The sequence below is a fragment of the Syngnathus acus genome, chromosome 8 (assembly GCF_901709675.1).
Source record: "Syngnathus acus chromosome 8, fSynAcu1.2, whole genome shotgun sequence".
In the NCBI taxonomy this organism is placed as follows: domain Eukaryota; kingdom Metazoa; phylum Chordata; class Actinopteri; order Syngnathiformes; family Syngnathidae; genus Syngnathus; species Syngnathus acus.
The window spans coordinates 915,056-931,723 of record NC_051093.1 but is presented as its reverse complement, the minus strand read 5'-3'; the positions used below and the strand labels follow the sequence as shown (position 1 = coordinate 931,723).

General features: G+C 45.9%; 3 protein-coding genes across 5 annotated transcripts; all 3 read left to right on the top strand.

Annotated features, from left to right (window-relative positions):
- The first annotated feature begins 790 nt into the window (after positions 1-790).
- LOC119126137 (tetraspanin-10) lies at positions 791-3,759 on the top strand. The gene is made up of 3 exons (XM_037257270.1): positions 791-1,559; positions 1,937-2,502; positions 2,899-3,759. Exons 1-3 carry the CDS (start codon positions 1,473-1,475, stop codon positions 3,233-3,235), a joined length of 990 nt encoding a protein of 329 aa, XP_037113165.1. The 5' UTR covers positions 791-1,472; the 3' UTR covers positions 3,236-3,759.
- Positions 3,760-4,802: 1,043 nt separating this feature from the next.
- ccdc137 (coiled-coil domain containing 137) lies at positions 4,803-6,988 on the top strand. Of its 2 annotated transcripts, none has more exons than XM_037257272.1 (6): positions 4,803-4,992; positions 5,189-5,331; positions 5,415-5,640; positions 5,866-5,948; positions 6,425-6,504; positions 6,580-6,988. In XM_037257272.1, the coding sequence occupies exons 1-6, from the start codon at positions 4,922-4,924 to the stop codon at positions 6,958-6,960; spliced, it is 984 nt and encodes a 327-aa protein (XP_037113167.1). In that variant the 5' UTR covers positions 4,803-4,921; the 3' UTR covers positions 6,961-6,988. The 2 variants fall into 2 exon arrangements, with proteins under 2 accessions (XP_037113167.1, XP_037113168.1); XM_037257273.1 differs by having other exon boundaries at positions 4,851-4,997.
- A 471-nt stretch (positions 6,989-7,459) lies between these two features.
- map2k6 (mitogen-activated protein kinase kinase 6) lies at positions 7,460-14,987 on the top strand. 2 transcript variants are annotated; one of them, XM_037257267.1, is made up of 13 exons: positions 7,460-7,586; positions 7,706-7,829; positions 10,763-10,832; positions 11,062-11,110; positions 11,175-11,288; positions 11,380-11,499; positions 11,571-11,687; positions 12,251-12,302; positions 12,385-12,512; positions 12,607-12,684; positions 12,853-12,992; positions 13,171-13,216; positions 13,574-14,987. In XM_037257267.1, the coding sequence occupies exons 2-13, from the start codon at positions 7,811-7,813 to the stop codon at positions 13,649-13,651; spliced, it is 1,011 nt and encodes a 336-aa protein (XP_037113162.1). In that variant the 5' UTR covers positions 7,460-7,586; positions 7,706-7,810; the 3' UTR covers positions 13,652-14,987. The 2 variants fall into 2 exon arrangements, with proteins under 2 accessions (XP_037113162.1, XP_037113161.1); XM_037257266.1 differs by having other exon boundaries at positions 7,472-7,829.
- Positions 14,988-16,668: the final 1,681 nt, after the last annotated feature.

The following is a 16,668-nucleotide window of genomic DNA, read 5'->3' as shown; positions in this document are numbered from 1 at the left end:
TTTCATTAAAAAATCACAACAATAATAAAAAAGGACCAACGACGCTCCTCTGCGTTCGAGCTTCGCAGCGGAACGTCCTGCGTCAGCGTGAAGCTCACAGAGTTACGGAGCTATTGCCACTGATATTACTTTCAAAATAAAAATATACTCGTTATCTTCTGGATCCTGCGCTTTTACTTTGACCATGAACGTTGTATCACTATCCGTAAATTTACTTCCCGAGTTTGGAGCAGCTGGCTGGCGCAGCTTTGCGCTGGAGGTATCCTGCTTGCAGTCGCCTTTCGTGTAGAATTTCTGCGGTCGCTTTACGGCGAGGTGCTGTTCCCGTGTACGTACGTCGGAACATACAAAATAGGGAAGTGGAGTCGCAACTATTTGTATGGGGAAAGTTTAAAGGCCAATTCAGAGGTAGCAAAACTGAATAGTAGCAAAACTCAAAATAGTCGTAGTAATTGTACTATATCGGTTTATCAGATAAGGATAGTGTGTGTAAAATAGTGTCTAATGCAATACGTAGCCTTCATTCAAAACCAACGACTGGTTTGACTCCATATTACCAAGTGAGCAAGTTTGCGAAATATGTAGTGCTTTTTCCTTTATCCTTTGAGATGCACGTATGCTGCACTCTAGTGGCTAGAAATGACATAGCATGACAGACGTTTTTAAAAGAAAACATTCTGTATCCTGCATTTTTTTCACATTTTGAAATAATTCCCTGGAGTTGTCACAATATATTTAGGTTCACACTTATGGGTGGACGACTATTTCAACATTTGTGTACAAGCAATTAAAAAGTCATGTCATGGCCCATTTAAAACTGAGCAGAGAATTGAGCTCTCAACCTCTAAGCAAAATACTAACAAACTCTTGTTTTTGGGAACAACTGCGCAAGATTGTCCTGGGGGTGCCTCCCTAGCTTAATGTTATCATGTAAGGGGAAATGAAATAGCATCATGGTGGTGTACTAACAATGACTGACATCGGTGGTGCACCACATGCGTCAGACAACAAACATTACAATACTCACAGGCATGTATTCTTTATCCTCTACAAAAACAGCTGATTGTGCGTCTTACTGAGTCACAGAGGTAAAAAAAAAAAAAGTCAAACTAACAATTGCAAATCTGTATTCATTTTTTAACATTGTAAATGATCATTTTCATTCTAATTTTTAAAAAAATCCGACACTTTTAAAAACACATTATTTAAAGATCACTATTATAGAAATTCATGGGTAATTTACTGTACATAGTAGATACACCACAGTACGAGACAAAACATCTTGCTCAAAGTAGTTTCCTCTTGTAATGCAGCGCACACTGTCTAATCCTCTCACTGTGACTCTCACATGATGGAAAAAAGGGCACGTCCGACAGCTCCCCGTGGCCAAACGCAGCACGGCTACTGCGCCTGAGCTCACGCGTTCCCCTGCCAACCACTCAGCCCACATATGAGAAGATTGTCTTGCAGCGATGGACAGCACCAGGAGATATTTGGCTCTAAGAAAAGTCCCTTGGCCCTGGATGAGGTCGGACGAGTCCAGCCCGCTCATACCAAAGGTAAAAGCTCAAGCTACTGTCTGGTTGTTGTTCGGAACTCTACTTTTCAGAACTTTGTTTCCACCGCTCAATAGCCTACTGTACCGACTCGGCAGGAATGTTAAACTCCAGCCCTATTCGTCATTCTTGTCAGAGGCTAAAGAAAAGGCAAATTATCTGTACACGGGTCACTCCACTGTGTCTGTTCAGAAATCTGTCGCTTAAGGGTTTCCAACACCACCACACCATGCTATTCATTAGCCCGTCTCAGATGCTTTGCATCATTTGTTAGCATTAAGCTAAACAGACTTGTCAAAAATCAAAGCTATGCATTGTTTTTTTGTTTTGTTTTTTACCACCACCGAATATGATATTCTCCCGCGCCTGTCTTGTCGAAGGGGAACGCAGGATCCCAAGGAACCAGTGATCTCCACCCAGAGGGCATGAGCGGTGAACACGAGGCCAACTTGAAAGAGATCTGGCCTTGCCGCGGCTTTGCTATTATCGACTACTTCCTCAAGTACCTCCTGGTTCTGAGCAACCTAACGTTCTCCGTCCTGGGCCTGCTTATTCTCGCCTTGGGCCTGTGGGGCCTCATCAGCAAAGAGTCCTTCACCCAGGAGAAAATCGGAAGCGTGGGTACTGACCCGATGCTGCCACTGGTGACGCTGGGCCTCCTGCTGGCGTTGCTCTGCCTAACGGGCTGCATGGGTGCCTTGCGAGAAAACTCCTTCCTGCTAAAGCTGTTCTCCAGGCTGCTGCTGGCCGTCATCACGGCGCAGGTTTTGGCCGTCATCGTGGTGTACAGTGCGCAACGAGAGATCACCAACGTCCTGCGGTCGGCCGCGCTGGCTGCCATTGCTCGCTACCAGGACGACCCAGATCTGAGGTTCATCGCCGACGAGATCCAGTCCAATCTGCAGTGCTGTGGGGCGGATACTTATCGCGACTGGGAGGTTAACATGTGAGTTGGGTGTGGCGCATTTAAACTCTAAAGATCCTGTCAAGTGAATTCAGATATTTACGTATTCACTATCAGTAGGCGTAACAAAGCAGGATTACAGTCGAACGTCAATCATTTCATCAAAAACTAGGCTGTGCTGAAAGAAAGTACTTTCTCTTTGGATATTTTTTGTAGTTTACACCCTTTAATGAAATTAGTCTGCTGCCATCCAGTGATCGAAAGTGAAATTGCTTCTAACATAAAGAGTTTGACCAAAATGAGCTTATTAACCGTAAAAAAAAAATTGCCAGATAGTGACACTGTGACCCCAGTAACCCGTGATGACATGTCATAGTTGAACCTAACCAACACTGCTTGCGTCACAAAGCTTTTCTTTCCAAAATCCTTACCTCACAGATACTACAACTGCTCCGCTCCAGGAGTTGTGGCCTGTGGCGTTCCAGCAACGTGCTGTGTTGACCCGCTGGAAAACGGCACCGTGTGGAACTCTCAGTGCGGCCTGGACACCCAAGCGCTGGACGAGTTCAGCGCTCAGAGCCTGATCTTCCTGGGAGGGTGCCTGGGGAACATCTTGTGGTGGTTGGAGCAGCACCGGGGCTTGATCTGGACCGTGGTGCTGGTCCTACTGGGAGTGCAGATGTTGACTCTGTTTGCCACTGCACGACTTCAACAGAAGATCCACCAGCATAAAGTCTATGCCAAGCCACGTGAATTGGAATTACTAATGTGCTGATATTTCCAGGGGGAAATTCTGCAAAAATAATTTTTTTCTTGCATTGTGTGCTCGCGTTTGAGTCTCTGAAGTGTCTGCCGCTCTCATCCATCAAGTGTGAAATGACACAAGGGAGTCATTTTTGGGTGACCTGCCTATTGTATTTCTGAAAATATGTCTGTAAACAAACTTTTCAGATTGCAACCACCTTGTATCTCCGCCCATCACTTGGAAGCTGACCAGGCAAAGAGCCACCATTTTGTCCCGAGCGGGACATTTAGTTAGCATTTGCTGACATGTAGTACAGTGGATTCGTAGTGAGCACGTCTGCCTCGACTTCTGAAGTTTTTAGCGCGAATGTCCCTGTATTTTTTGTATTATGTTGTGGGTTCCATATGTGTTCCACAAAGTCAAATAGTAGTGACCAAGAAAAGCTGGTGCATATCAGACTGGATCACAGTACAGTAATCCCTCGTTTATCGCGGATAATTGGTTCCAAAAACCACCCGCGATAAGTGAAATCCGCAAAGTACGGTCACCCTCTCATCTGTACTTTTTTTTTACTTGTACATTTTTTGTGTCAATAAATGTATATGAAACCATTTAAGTGCGTATTTTATTATTAGAACATGAAATAATTGTTTCAAACATTAATAGTATAAATAACATACAGAATTTTTTTTATAAATATTGAAAACATAAATATTATACGTGTGTGCGTGTAACATGTTAACAAGAAGTACTGGGCAGGCTAACGAGTTAGCGGAAATATGCTAATTCGAGGATCGTGCTTACACACGAAAACGGACCTCCTAAAGGAATTTAAACGAACATTTGGAGCAATACTACATTGTCCTAAAGGTTAGACACATTTCTCTTGTTAGGAGACCCACTTACATCGTCAATGACTCCTGTACAACTGTACAGGACATACTATGTACACGAACGTAAACAGGAAGTGGTATTGCCTGAAAACGGCCTTCAAAATAAATCACCCTACCTCAAATCAAAGCATGGCTGAATTAAATAAATAACATGGAGAATTCTTAACACATACTGTAAATATGTTTTTAGAACAACTTTTATTATTGTATTTTTTTACAACAAGGTACAAGTGTACATACTGTAAATGTTTTTAGAACTCTTATTATTCTAACAATTTTTCTATAACAAGGTACAACACTGTAAATATGTATTTAGAACTCTTATTATTATACAACATTTTTTTATAAAAAGGTACAAGTGTACGCACTGCAATTGTGTGGGCACTCCTTGCCTTCTGCTGGCGTGTGGGCAAGTTTTGTGCCATAATTCCTCAATTTAGAAGTTTTATTTTGACTTAATTTTTTTTTTAATTTGGAAAAAAAAATCCGCGATGTAGTGAAGCCCCGATAAACGAACCGCGATGTAGCGAGGGATTAGTGTATTTCAAACTACTTTGCTGTCTAGTGGCTGTCGGTATTTCTTTGGGAGGGATTAAATAATTCAATATTCTTTTGTATAATTTGGAATAAATCTGTCATTTTGTAAGTCAGTACCTTTTCGACGTGACGAGACCCCGAAAGAAGAAAAAAATTAAAATTCCTATCGCTCGCTCCTCTGACGTCATAGTTCAAAGGGTAAACGCTACGGAAACTGCCTCCACATGAGAATAGTGGTTAGGTTAATTTCAGATGTGCTTTTAAATTAATACCGACGTGCATCGACATGGGGAAGCGTAAGAAGCGCAATAGTAACAACTGTGGGGAGGTGGCTGACAAAACAGCAAAGCAGCCGAGGTAATGTAAGTCGCTACATTTGACTGAAGGCGACCGTTAGCCTCAGTGGCTAGCATGCTACTACCTACCCATTTAACATTGCGATTATGGTTGAATTTTGCGATAAACGTTCGTCATGAAGACCTAGATAAGCCTCGTTATTTAATGACAAGGCGTACTCCATTTTTCAATTGAAACCAGTCTTTCAACATTTCAGTGCGAAGAAACGGGATGGTGAAGCTAAAAGAGACGCCAACCAAGGGGACCACCTTGAGCACATCCCCTTCAAGCTGCAGGAGCTCTTGAAGAGCAAGGAGAGGATGGAAAATAGCTCTTTGACAGCAAAAAAATTACGAGACGGTGAGCAAACAAAACGTTACCCGTTTCAAAGTTCCATGCGTGTGATAATGTGTCATTTTCGCTCTCTCAATTCTCCACCCCAGTTTTCGTTCTTCATAGGAAACCAGAGAAGTCCACGGTCGGCGACATTGCCATCCCACGTTTCAAGCAAGGGAAGCGGGAAAGTGAGCTTCAGTTCAATCAACGCATGGAGATGGAGTCAAAGCACGTCCTCTTCCTCACCAACAATCAGGTGGAGAGGAAACCCGAGCTAAATGAAGACAAACAGGAGAAGCCTGCCAACGGTGGAAAGTCAGACAAAATGAAAGCGTAAGCATTTTCGAACAGTGGCACTGCTACCTTGACTTACAATTTCAGTAGCCACAAAAGTAAAGTAAAAAAATACATGGCGCAATGAAGCTACTATAATACCCTCGCACGCGGGCAAGATCACCAGTCACTCATGCAAAACGAATCTGCTCGCAAATATATTTTTGGAGGCTAGAACGCATAGAAGGCACTTTGATGTTTGTTGCGCGTCACTTGTTGCCATAGGTACGACAAACTGAAATTACAGAAACGACAGCGGAAAAAGTTGGAGCGACAGGAGGTCCGGATGGAAAAGGAAATGTTCCAAGGTAAATTGCAACTTAAGGGCAATTTAGTATTTTTTTCTTTTGTTTCGGGCCTGATTAGTGCTTATCTCTTCCTGATATCTGTCTGTTACCTCAACCCAATGATGTTTTCTACAAAGATAGAAAAGGCCGTGTGACTTTTTAACGTAACTTTCTGGAGTGGCCACCAGTAAGTCTCTACGTAAAGTAAGATAGGTGCCAAGATAATGTGCCAAGCCAGCATCAGTCAGTTGTCATGCTAACGAAAGGCATGCTCTGCATTTGCATGAGAAAGATGTACCGCTGGCCTCAATTTTGAGTGATTTCAAGCATGATGTCTTTTTTTTTTTTCTTCAATCCCGTTGTTTGTTTTGACAGAAAATATCAGAGACTTTTTATAAAAACATCTTTTAAAGTATGGGGACAAAAATGTATTTCTTTCTTACATGAGTGAGACAAAAGTGAGCCAGTAAACGTTTGCTTTGTTTCCCCCTCCTCAGATGACATTGCTTTTGGCGAGGTTTCAACAGAGCCGCCTTCACTAACCAGCAAACCCAAGAAAGCGCTCATCAAGCCTGGGGTAAAACAAACTCCTCCGATCGACATTGGCGTGTTGCACATCAAGTCCTAACGCCTCAGGTCTGGCTTCTGGAAGACAGCTAAGGAGCTCCTCCTCAACTCGCTCCTCGGCCACACAGCCACGCCTACGTCCGAGTCGTCTATGGCCCGCCGGAGGATGATGGAGGAGGAAAGGCGGCGGGCGGTGCTGGCCTATCGCCAGCTGAAGAAACAGCGGCAGCAGGAGGCCGGCAGCAGGAGGCCAGCACCAGCGGCGCTGCCAAAAGGTCTTGGTCCTGACATTGTCGGCGGGTCGTGGGGCAAGGCTGCAGTTGCCGCGCAACCTGGAGGCAAACGACGATACCACCCACGAGACAGGCTGGCCCATTTGCCTCCTGGCTTTGTGCCCACCCAACAACCATCAAGGCCGACTTCCCTCGCCAAAGAGGCCACTTTATACCCAGTCTTGAACAAATGAATCTGCGTTGTTCTCCACTCAAAGTTAATCCTCTGTCAGTTTCTCTTTTCACTAGGTGGAGGTTGTGGCACTTTGCGTTGGAGGAGTCTATTGCAAAAGAAACTCAACAAATTGGAGCAGCTGCTCACATAGATACAAAACGTTCTAGCTCAGGGGTGCCCAAACCTTTTCAGCTCGCGAGCTACTTTTGAAATGACCAAGTCACAAAGATCTACCCACTAAAAAAAAAAATTATATATATATATATATATATTATATTATATTCACGACAACTGAATCAAAGTTTTTTGTCTGTCTTTCTCCAACATAGCAAAACAACCAAGCTGCCTTTGAGTCGTCAATTTTTTCATTGGGAATGCGTATTTAGCATTGCAGGTTGTGTTTTGTGAAAATCTTATCCTTAAAACAAATAAAAGAACGTAAAGAGGGCGCTCTATGGCTTTTATAAAAAGACTATAACACCCAAGGTGCTTAGCGGCGTAGCAGGAAGTACGTCATCACGCTGCTGCCCCCCTCAGCTGTCAGACTTTGGCCACCCTAAAAGTGCTTTTTTTTTTTTTTTTTTTAAAGCAAACTTACTCGAAGTGTATAGCCCGCGCTCCCAAGACAAAGCGTGCATCTGCCTGGTAATCGCCCGGCGAACGTTTGCTTTAGCAGCCGGGGACGATCGGGGCGCGCACAGACGGACATTTTTATTTCATTTTTTGCTCATCGTTGCTGCTATTTTTTTCCCCTGCACGAGCAGCCTGCGATCCTGAGCGGGCGTACGAGTTCGATGCGGCGAGGGAGGGAGTAGAAAAAGGCAAAAAGTCTTTGTGCTTCCCTTCCCCCTCATCAAAGCAAAGGGGAAATGTCTCTGTCCAAAGGAGGTATGTGGTTTTTTTTTACCCTCCCTACAACACTCACATGCTACTTTTTCCCTGAGGAATGCATATATTGCATATGTGTCTGCGTAAGTCGTCTTTGTAAGCTAGCCACCCTTTAAGAAATATAAGCACGCCAGGTGGAAAGCTGTGCACGGTGCAAGAGGGGGGAAATGCAAGGAGCTAGTCAGTCAGCACGCCTCGTTGACTATTGTGCAAAGAGTGCGTGTTCGCAAACTAGCATCCCGCTGTTGACATGCTACATAACATTTGCAGCTAGCGTTGTGGCTAGGTTCGCTACTCGCGTCTCCATTGTCTTCAAAGTTAACGTAATTTTCCAGAGTGAAAAAAGATAAACATTTGAACTTAAAATCAATCCGTAGGAGTGATTAGATTGTAAAAAAAAAAAGATACAATGGCGACTGCAGGTGTTCGTATTTTTGTCGTCGTGACGTATGACTCATTGGTTGTGATTGATAGCTCCGGTACATCAAAACACGTTTAGCCTCGCCCTCGTATATTTTTACTCTAATTTTCTCTTTAGGGGGAAAAAGCAATGCGACATGTTGTTGTGCCCAACCCTGTGGGAAAACAAGGACATAAGAAAAATCAAGTAAAGGTGCTTCCTCTGCGTCACACGCACACAAATACACGCGCGTGCGCGCACACTCGGTATGACGATGTCAATTTACATTACAAGTTCATCGCTTGTTCTGTTACACAATCATTCTCGCGTTACCATGGTGGGGGAGTACACATAGTGTGGTTCCCTTTGGCCTACCGAGGCATGTTTTGACTTGGGCCGCAGCTCTTTTGTTGACAGTCTACTGGACGCAAGCAACTCGCTGCTGCACAGGTTGGCTGCAAAGATGATGATGATGATGATTGCAGTCGCTCCTCACCGAATAGTGCTTGCCCCTCCCAAGCTGTTTGTAATTACTTATAGCAAATGTCTAAGCCCCAAATGTACCTCCTACTACAGTAGTGGCCAACCCGCGGCTCGCGAGCCGCATGCGGCTCTTTGCCGGGCTTCATGCGGCTCCTGCCGGGTTTCATGCGGCTCCTTTACGTTCGCGTCGCTTCGGAGGGGGGGCTCTTTGGATTTCATACTCCACAGCACAATAAACACGCATGAACCCCAAAATGCAATCAAAAAACGCAATCAAGTGCTGATGCTCACAAAACTGTTTACTTTAAACTGTAGTGCATGTTGCGTTACCTTTGAAAAGAAATGTCTTACACAGAATCGGATTACATTTGAAACAATTCACCTGGACTGCGGCGTGCATGCACACGGGTAAAGTTAACTTATGTTCCGGACAGACGGGCGGACGTTTCTTGTTATGGTGTTTTACAAACATCAAATGCAATGCCTGTAAAACCTCCGATCTGGCGCCGGCTTATTGGCAACGCCTAGCAATGCACCCCCCCCCCCCATACACACACACCCAAAAAAAAAAAAAAAAACTACATCGGATTACATTTGAAACAATTCACCTGGACTGCGGCGTGCATGCACACGGGTAAAGTTATGCAACACCAACTAATGTTCCGGACAGACGAGTGGACGTTTCTTGTCATGGTGTTTTACAAACATCAAAGGCAATGCCTGTAAAACCTCCGATCTGGCGCCGACCTATTGGCAACGCAGTGTGCGCAATGACAACATAGCCCCCCTCAAAAACTACCCTCGCGACTGTGTCGCACCGTACTCACACGCTGTCATGTTAGTTTCATCATGGCAGGAAGCACGAGTGGGATCCAAATATTAGGCACACTTGCACGATAGATTTTGCAGAGAAAAAAATGGTGTCGCCTGCCAAATCTGTTCCCCAAATAACTGTCGAAGTTGCGGCGCGCGAGCACAGGCTTTGATCATGCTTTGATGCTGGATGCATTGTCACCGCATTTTTACAGCGGCATTTGAAAGGACCCCAAAATAGAAACTTTGGTATGCACGTTTGTTTGTTTTCATTCGAGCTCAACGAACGCCGGCATGTTTGTCAGGTCACTGCAAGCCGTTTGGCGCTCTTACTTCAACCCGCACAGAGGAAGCCCAGTCTATTTTTATCAGTGCACTCCGCGAGGATGGGGCCGCTCTATTTTTGACTCAGGACTCAAATCTGCCTAGAGTTTGGCTGCAGAATCTCGGAAATACTTGCAATCAACCCCCCACCCCCCGCTCCGACTTGATAGGACCACGGCGGGGTTTGACTGACTCGCCAAGTGGCAGCAAGAGCCAGTCGAAAGTCTGAAGCGCCCCGCTGCCTTTTCATTTTTTACTGGCAAATGCGAGCGGATAAGTTCTCTGGTGCAAAAGAAGTGTGTTGGAGAAATTAAAAGTCATGTTCCGGGGGCAGGTCAAGAGGGAGACCAAAGCTGTTGCAAAGAGCCATGGAACTCTGCGGTGCAGTCTTGTGCACTCTGCTGCTGAAGGGAAGTCCCAGCTGGGGTGTTGGGGGGAGGGGCAGATCGCCTTTCTGAATGAACTCTTGTCAGAGGCTGCAGAAAGAAATTTGCTGCAGTTGAGTTGACCACATGGGGCCGCTAAAATCTTGCTCAATTCCCCCATGAAGTAAAGACGCATCATGAGGAAGATGGGTTGCTTTCTCTTTCCAGGATGACCTCCCCCCTCCCTCCCCCCATTTGGGTTGCTTCGTCATCAGTCGGCCCTTCTCCTGTTGCTTGTTGCTCACCTTAATCCCCTCTTGGATAAGACATCCCTGCTGGAATTTCTGTCACCAAATCAGAGTAGCCCTTTATGTTTGTTTGGTTGGCTTTGGTTTCCACAACACAAGAATGTCGTTAAAGCTCGTGTACAAAATGTCCCCGCTCCAACTACAGTGTGATAACGTGCTTGCCGGGTCAGTCGCCCAAAGGGTTTTCTTTTTTGTTTTCTTTTCGACCAGGCGCAAGTAACGGCTTGTTTCGTTTCTCAGGGAAGAAGAAGAACCCTGGGCTGAAGCTGGCCAAAGAAGTCTTTGCGCAGCCGCCGCCAGCCGTTGCAGCGTAGGAACATTTCCGTCCATCACCACATCTTCATTTATGCGCCCAGACTGATCCAGAATTTGCAAACGTCATTCTCAACACCCTCATTTTACTTGTCCCGAGTACAACTTCGAGCCAATGCTTCTGAAATGAGTTTGCGGCCAAAAGCGAGGAAGGAGGCCCTCGCTTTTGGGCGCCACGAGTGCGCGCCGCTCTTTTGCTTGCATTGACATGGGATTCCACCTTGCAGGCCTCCGCGAGATCTCGACTCCAAGGCGTGCGTCACCATCGGAGACCAGGTAAGGGTCCGCCCGGCTGCGCCGCCACCAACCTTTGTTCACACGTGACGTGGTGGGCGCCCAGAACTTTGTGGTGAAGGCAGACGACCTGGAGCAGATTGCCGAGCTAGGCCGGGGTGCCTACGGCGTGGTCTACGAGATGAGGCACGTGCCCAGCGGCGTGATCATGGCCGTCAAGGTAGACCGTGCTCCGGTCCGGCGCTCCGGTCCGGTGCTCCGGTCTGACTGGCGCGCCGACCCGACTCGTCACCGCCGCCTTTCCTCCGCAGAGGATCCGAGCCACCGTCAACACGCTAGAGCAGAAGCGTCTCCTGATGGACCTGGACATCTCCATGAGGACGGTGGACTGCTTCTACACCGTCACCTTCTACGGCGCCCTCTTCAGAGAGGTCGCTGACTTGGCGCGGGGCTCGCCTTGGTCAGCTGGCCTTTAACCGCCCGCCCGGCTTTATCTTCTCAGGGCGACGTTTGGATCTGCATGGAGCTGATGGACACCTCCCTGGATAAGTTCTACAAGAAGGTCATCGAGAAAGGCAAGACCATACCCGAGGATATCCTGGGCAAGATCGCCGTCGCTGTACGTAACGGTGTGTCGTTTGCAGCGGCCGTTAAGCAAGCTCGGCGAGGGCAACGGCGAGAGTCACAACACGTGCCGCTTCATCGATTCGTGTCGCGAGTGCTCCCCCCCCCCCCCCCCCCCCGCGCTTGCCGCTTATTTTTTTGTTTGCTTCTGATTTGTGACTTTCATGCTAGTACTTACTGTAATCACGCCTTGACGTTTGTATAGCTTAGCGGTAGACGGCGGCGCGTCGGGCCTCCATTGGAAATCCGCTCGGCAGGATTTTGTCTTCCAAATGACAATGTTGGCAGAGGTCGGACAACCTCCAATCGGCAAATGGCAGATACAGTTATCGCCTCCTCAAATTCGATACATCTGGAAACAAGCCAACCGCTTTGAATAGTGGTCCAGGTGACATCTTAACGTGGAATTTGATCGCTAAAATTGTCCAATCGGAGACCCTGGAAGGGTGGGCTCAAACAAGGGCCACACATCAAGACAAAAGAACAGAGTTTTTCTTTGACGCGTCGTCACTCGACGCTTTGCGTCACACGGGCTGACGCGTGATTGTCCCCCCCCAGATTGTGAAGGCTTTGGAGCACCTGCACAGCAACCTGTCAGTCATCCACAGAGGTAAGCACAGAAAAGAGGGCGCTACAATTTTGGCCACTGACTCTGGAGTAACACCCTTTGCCAAATGTCTCTGGCTGTCCAGATGTGAAGCCCTCCAATGTTCTCATCAACACTCTGGGCCAAGTGAAAATGTGCGACTTTGGCATCAGCGGCCACCTGGTGGACTCAGTGGCCAAGACCATGGACGCCGGCTGCAAGCCCTACATGGCGGTGAGTCGCCGCCTGACTCCGCTCCCACACTTGGCCGAGTCCGGGCAGCACGCGCGTGCGTGTTGGATGAAGAATTGCTCGCTTTGTTTTTCAGCCCGAGCGCATCAACCCGGACCTCAACCAGAAAGGCTACAGCGTCAAGTCGGACATTTGGAGTCTTGGTATCACAATGGTGAGGCCGCTGCCAATGGCAAGCGGCATCCATCCATCCATCCGCACACATAAATTCATGATTGTTTTTTTACTTCCACAATGCACAAGGCCACATGAAAGTTTGGAAATGGTGTCGGTCTGGCATTTGAACGGGGGGTTGTCAACTTTTTCTATCCGTGCTGTACAGATCGAGTTGGCCATCCTCAAGTTCCCGTATGAATCGTGGGGCACGCCCTTCCAGCAGCTCAAGCAGGTGGTGGACGAGCCCTCTCCCCAACTGCCTGCCGACCGCTTCTCGCCTGACTTTGTAGACTTCATCTCTAAGTGGTGAGACTCACACTGGCCACCATTGTCACCTATGTGCTTAAATATTATAAGGCATTATTCAGAGAGATAAAAAAAAAAGGTCTTTGCTAAAAGATGTGTGGGGGGGCGTACACTTTTTGTCCACCAGGGGGGGCGTTTGTCACGTTATGCACATCAGCCCTCTCGTCTCTCTTTACAGCTTAGGGAAGGAGCCCAATAAGAGACCAGCCTATACAGAATTAATGGTGAGTATGTTTTTCGGAATGATTTGAATCGTTTCTAGTGAAGGTGACTCGTCAAAAGCAACTCCACGTGTCCTTTCGCTCGTTTTCATCCACACATTTGGAAAGTCAACACTTTTTGCCCCACTTCATGATGACAAAACAATCTATACATTTATTTAACGCAAACTCAAGGTTCAATTATATTTCAAGTTACTTTGCCACATGTCCTCAAACATTTCAAAAACATGCTGTTCATTGAAGTCTGAAATTGTGCGTAGGTGCAAATGCAGCAATAGATGTAAAAGTTTGGCAAGCGCTGCAATGGAGGGAGGGAGTATGATTTCACTACATGTCATCTTGTTCTTCCTTCCGATGCAGAAACATCAATTTTTCACCTTGCATGACTCCAAAGACACAGACGTGGCCAGTTTCGTCAAGGTCATCCTGGACGACTGATAGATGGCGGGGAGCCTCCTGTCCTCGAGTTGGCACCACCCCTCCGTCGACGCTCCGATGTCCCGCCTTCTTTTTTTGTGTTTGTTTGTTTGTTTTTAAAAAAAGAGTCAAATTCAAAATAAAGAGAGTAACCCCTGCCGCTGCCCCGCCGCCACTGGAATGACAGACTCTCACGCAGTCGCACGACTGATGGCAGCACTGGAGCAGGAGAGCGCTCCCCAAAGCAACTGGAGAGGTTTGACTCAAACAAATATGAACTTTTTTGTTTCCGTTTGCACGTACACCCCCTTCAGAGAAGCACACGTTTTTCTTTGACTCAATATTTAATAATTGCAACCTTTCATCGGAAGCTATTTTGACATTATGGGGGTCTCTTCATACTGTACATCATCACGGCACGCCAAAGGTAACGCCGACGAGCGAGTCGGCGTCTCCCAGCCCGCCCTGTTGCCATGGATACCACCCAGTCTTCTCTGTCCACGTAATCGAGCTCACAACTGCTCCTGTCTGCCAGCAAATTGTGTGTGTGCGTGCCGTTGTTGGTTTCTTTTTATGACCCGCATTCTGATTTTGGATTGCATTTAAAGGAAAAAAATCCCTTTTTCCTTATTCTTCCCCATTTCTGGAGTCTTTGCATATGAGGCACTGGCCAAGTGTGACAAAGAAGCGGGACTGAAGTCTTGTTTCTTTGTTGTCACACAGCGACGTTTGCTTTTCTTCTTTCGGACACCTTCTTATGCCTCGCACGTGCCCTCAGTTTGTAAGGGGGTATAATTTATATGTTAAAGATGTAAAGACTGTCTCGTCTATGAGTTTGTTTTTTTAAATGTGACACCGTCAGTAACACTGATGGTGCAGCTGAGTGACAAAACTTTTTTGGTCGTAGTTTGTTTGAATGCAGTGTGACGCACAGCACGGCCGAGTGGTCGGCCGCTTTTGGACCCGCCGCTCGGGTTTCTGCGCTCTTAATTTGCTCGAGAGTCAAGTCGGGCATCGGGAGCGTGTGGTCTCTACCCCCTCGCCCGCAAGTGTTCGTGGGCTGTTTCACGCTGTCGGGCCCACCTCTGTCAAAAGAAAGTCCAGAGTGCTGATGAGAATCAGAGAAAGCGAGCAACACCGCAAACGAGCTGCTGTTTATTTTTTCCCTTTTCAGAAAACAATCATGCAGTCCTTGATGCGTCAAAGCGACTTTTGTTTTTTACACGGATCATAATGAGAATGGAACACTTGCTCTACCTCTTCCTCCTTCACTCTCTTTTGCCCACCTCTTTGGTGGGACTGACAAACTTGAACTGTGGAAAGACAAAAAAAAACAAATAAAGGCTTTATTGTTCCAGAGAATGGATGTTTTTATTGAGTGTTGGCAGAATTTTGATGAAGTTGCAACATTTGTTATTGTCAATTGAAGTAAATTCTTACACTTTGCATTACGCTATACTAAGCAGAATTGTATCATCGAATCAGGAAATATTGTAGTGAGTCTCTTTTGCCTCTTCATTGAACTACTGAAAGCCTACATTTAACACTTCAAAGGTCTATCATTATTCTGTAAAATCGCTCTCCGTGAGCATTTGTCTTCTCGATACCCGCCCTCACCGGAAGGACGTACGATTTACGATTGACATTCAAGTGGAATCAGCTGCTCATCAACGTAAGTGTTTTCCAAACTCTCAGAGGGGGCACGCAGAAGGTCTATGGCGGTAGATTGGGGTAAAAAATTATGAAGTTGAAAAACAAAACTCGTCCTTGAAAAAAAAACTTGAATCTGAAAATAAACGTGCTGAGCTTAAAACTTGAAAAATAAAGCAATGTATTCAAAATAGAAATACTTGTTGAGTTGAAAATAGTTTTGCTTCGCTTAGGTAATTTTTTTGAATAAACTATTTTCAGGTTTCACCTTAATTTATTTTTCAAGTTTTGAGGTATTTTTCTTCAGTTGCATATTTTATATTTTCAGATTCACATCTCTTTTTTTCAGGATCAGGTCTTTTTTTTAATTCCAAAAAATTACCAAAGCGAAGCAAAACTATTTTCAACTCGTAAAAACATTTCACACAAGTATTTTTATTTTGAATACATTTGTTTCTTGTTCAAGTTTCAACCCCAACTCGTTTATTTTCAGTTTCCAGTTTTATTTTTTTTCAAGTACGAGTTTTGTTTTTTCAAGTACAAAACATTTGCTTCATTCTCTCTCCATAAAGATCCTACTTGTTGCTGACCGCGCGCAAGCACGGACGCACGCACGCACAGACGGACGGACGATCCCTCTGAAACGTTTTGGAATCAGCCACTAGAACAGATGGAACATGTTGGAATTGTTATCAAGTTTGTTTTCAATGGCAAATCAAACGACAAGCAGCCTTTGGGATGGATTAAGGAGACGTTTTGGAGATGCATCTCATGTGGACAAGCGGCGCGTCTGGCAAGGTAAAGACTCGAGCGCATTCAGCCTCTTCAGTGACGACAAATTGCTTGCGATTGACAAGCAAGTGCACGGTGTTGTGAGCTCGCAGTGTGTGTCGACGACCACTAGACTTAGCGAAGTCGTGCCATTAAGTGTTGATTGCTCCAGATGGCCATCATGTTTTCCACCAACATGTTTTGTTCATCAACTGAGCCACTAGGTTGCGCAAGTGTTCTCTCTACAAAAGGCAGACGTGAAGGGTCAAACGTGGCAACTCTCTCCCACTGTCTTCGCGTAGCATATTTATGTGGCCGTTACACAAGCGCACACGTACAGTGCCTTGCGAAAGTATTCGGCCCCCTTGAACTTTTCAACATTTCGCCACATTTCAGGCTTCAAACATAAAGATATAAAATTTTAATTTTTTGTCAAGAATCAACAAGTGGGACACAATCGTGAAGTGGAACGAAATTTATTGGATAATTTAAACTTTTTTAACAAATAAAAAACTGAAAAGTGGGGCGTGCAATATTATTCGGCCCCCTTGCGCTAATACTTTGTAGCGCCACCTTTTGCTGCAATTACAGCTGCAAGTCGCTTGGGGTATGTCTCT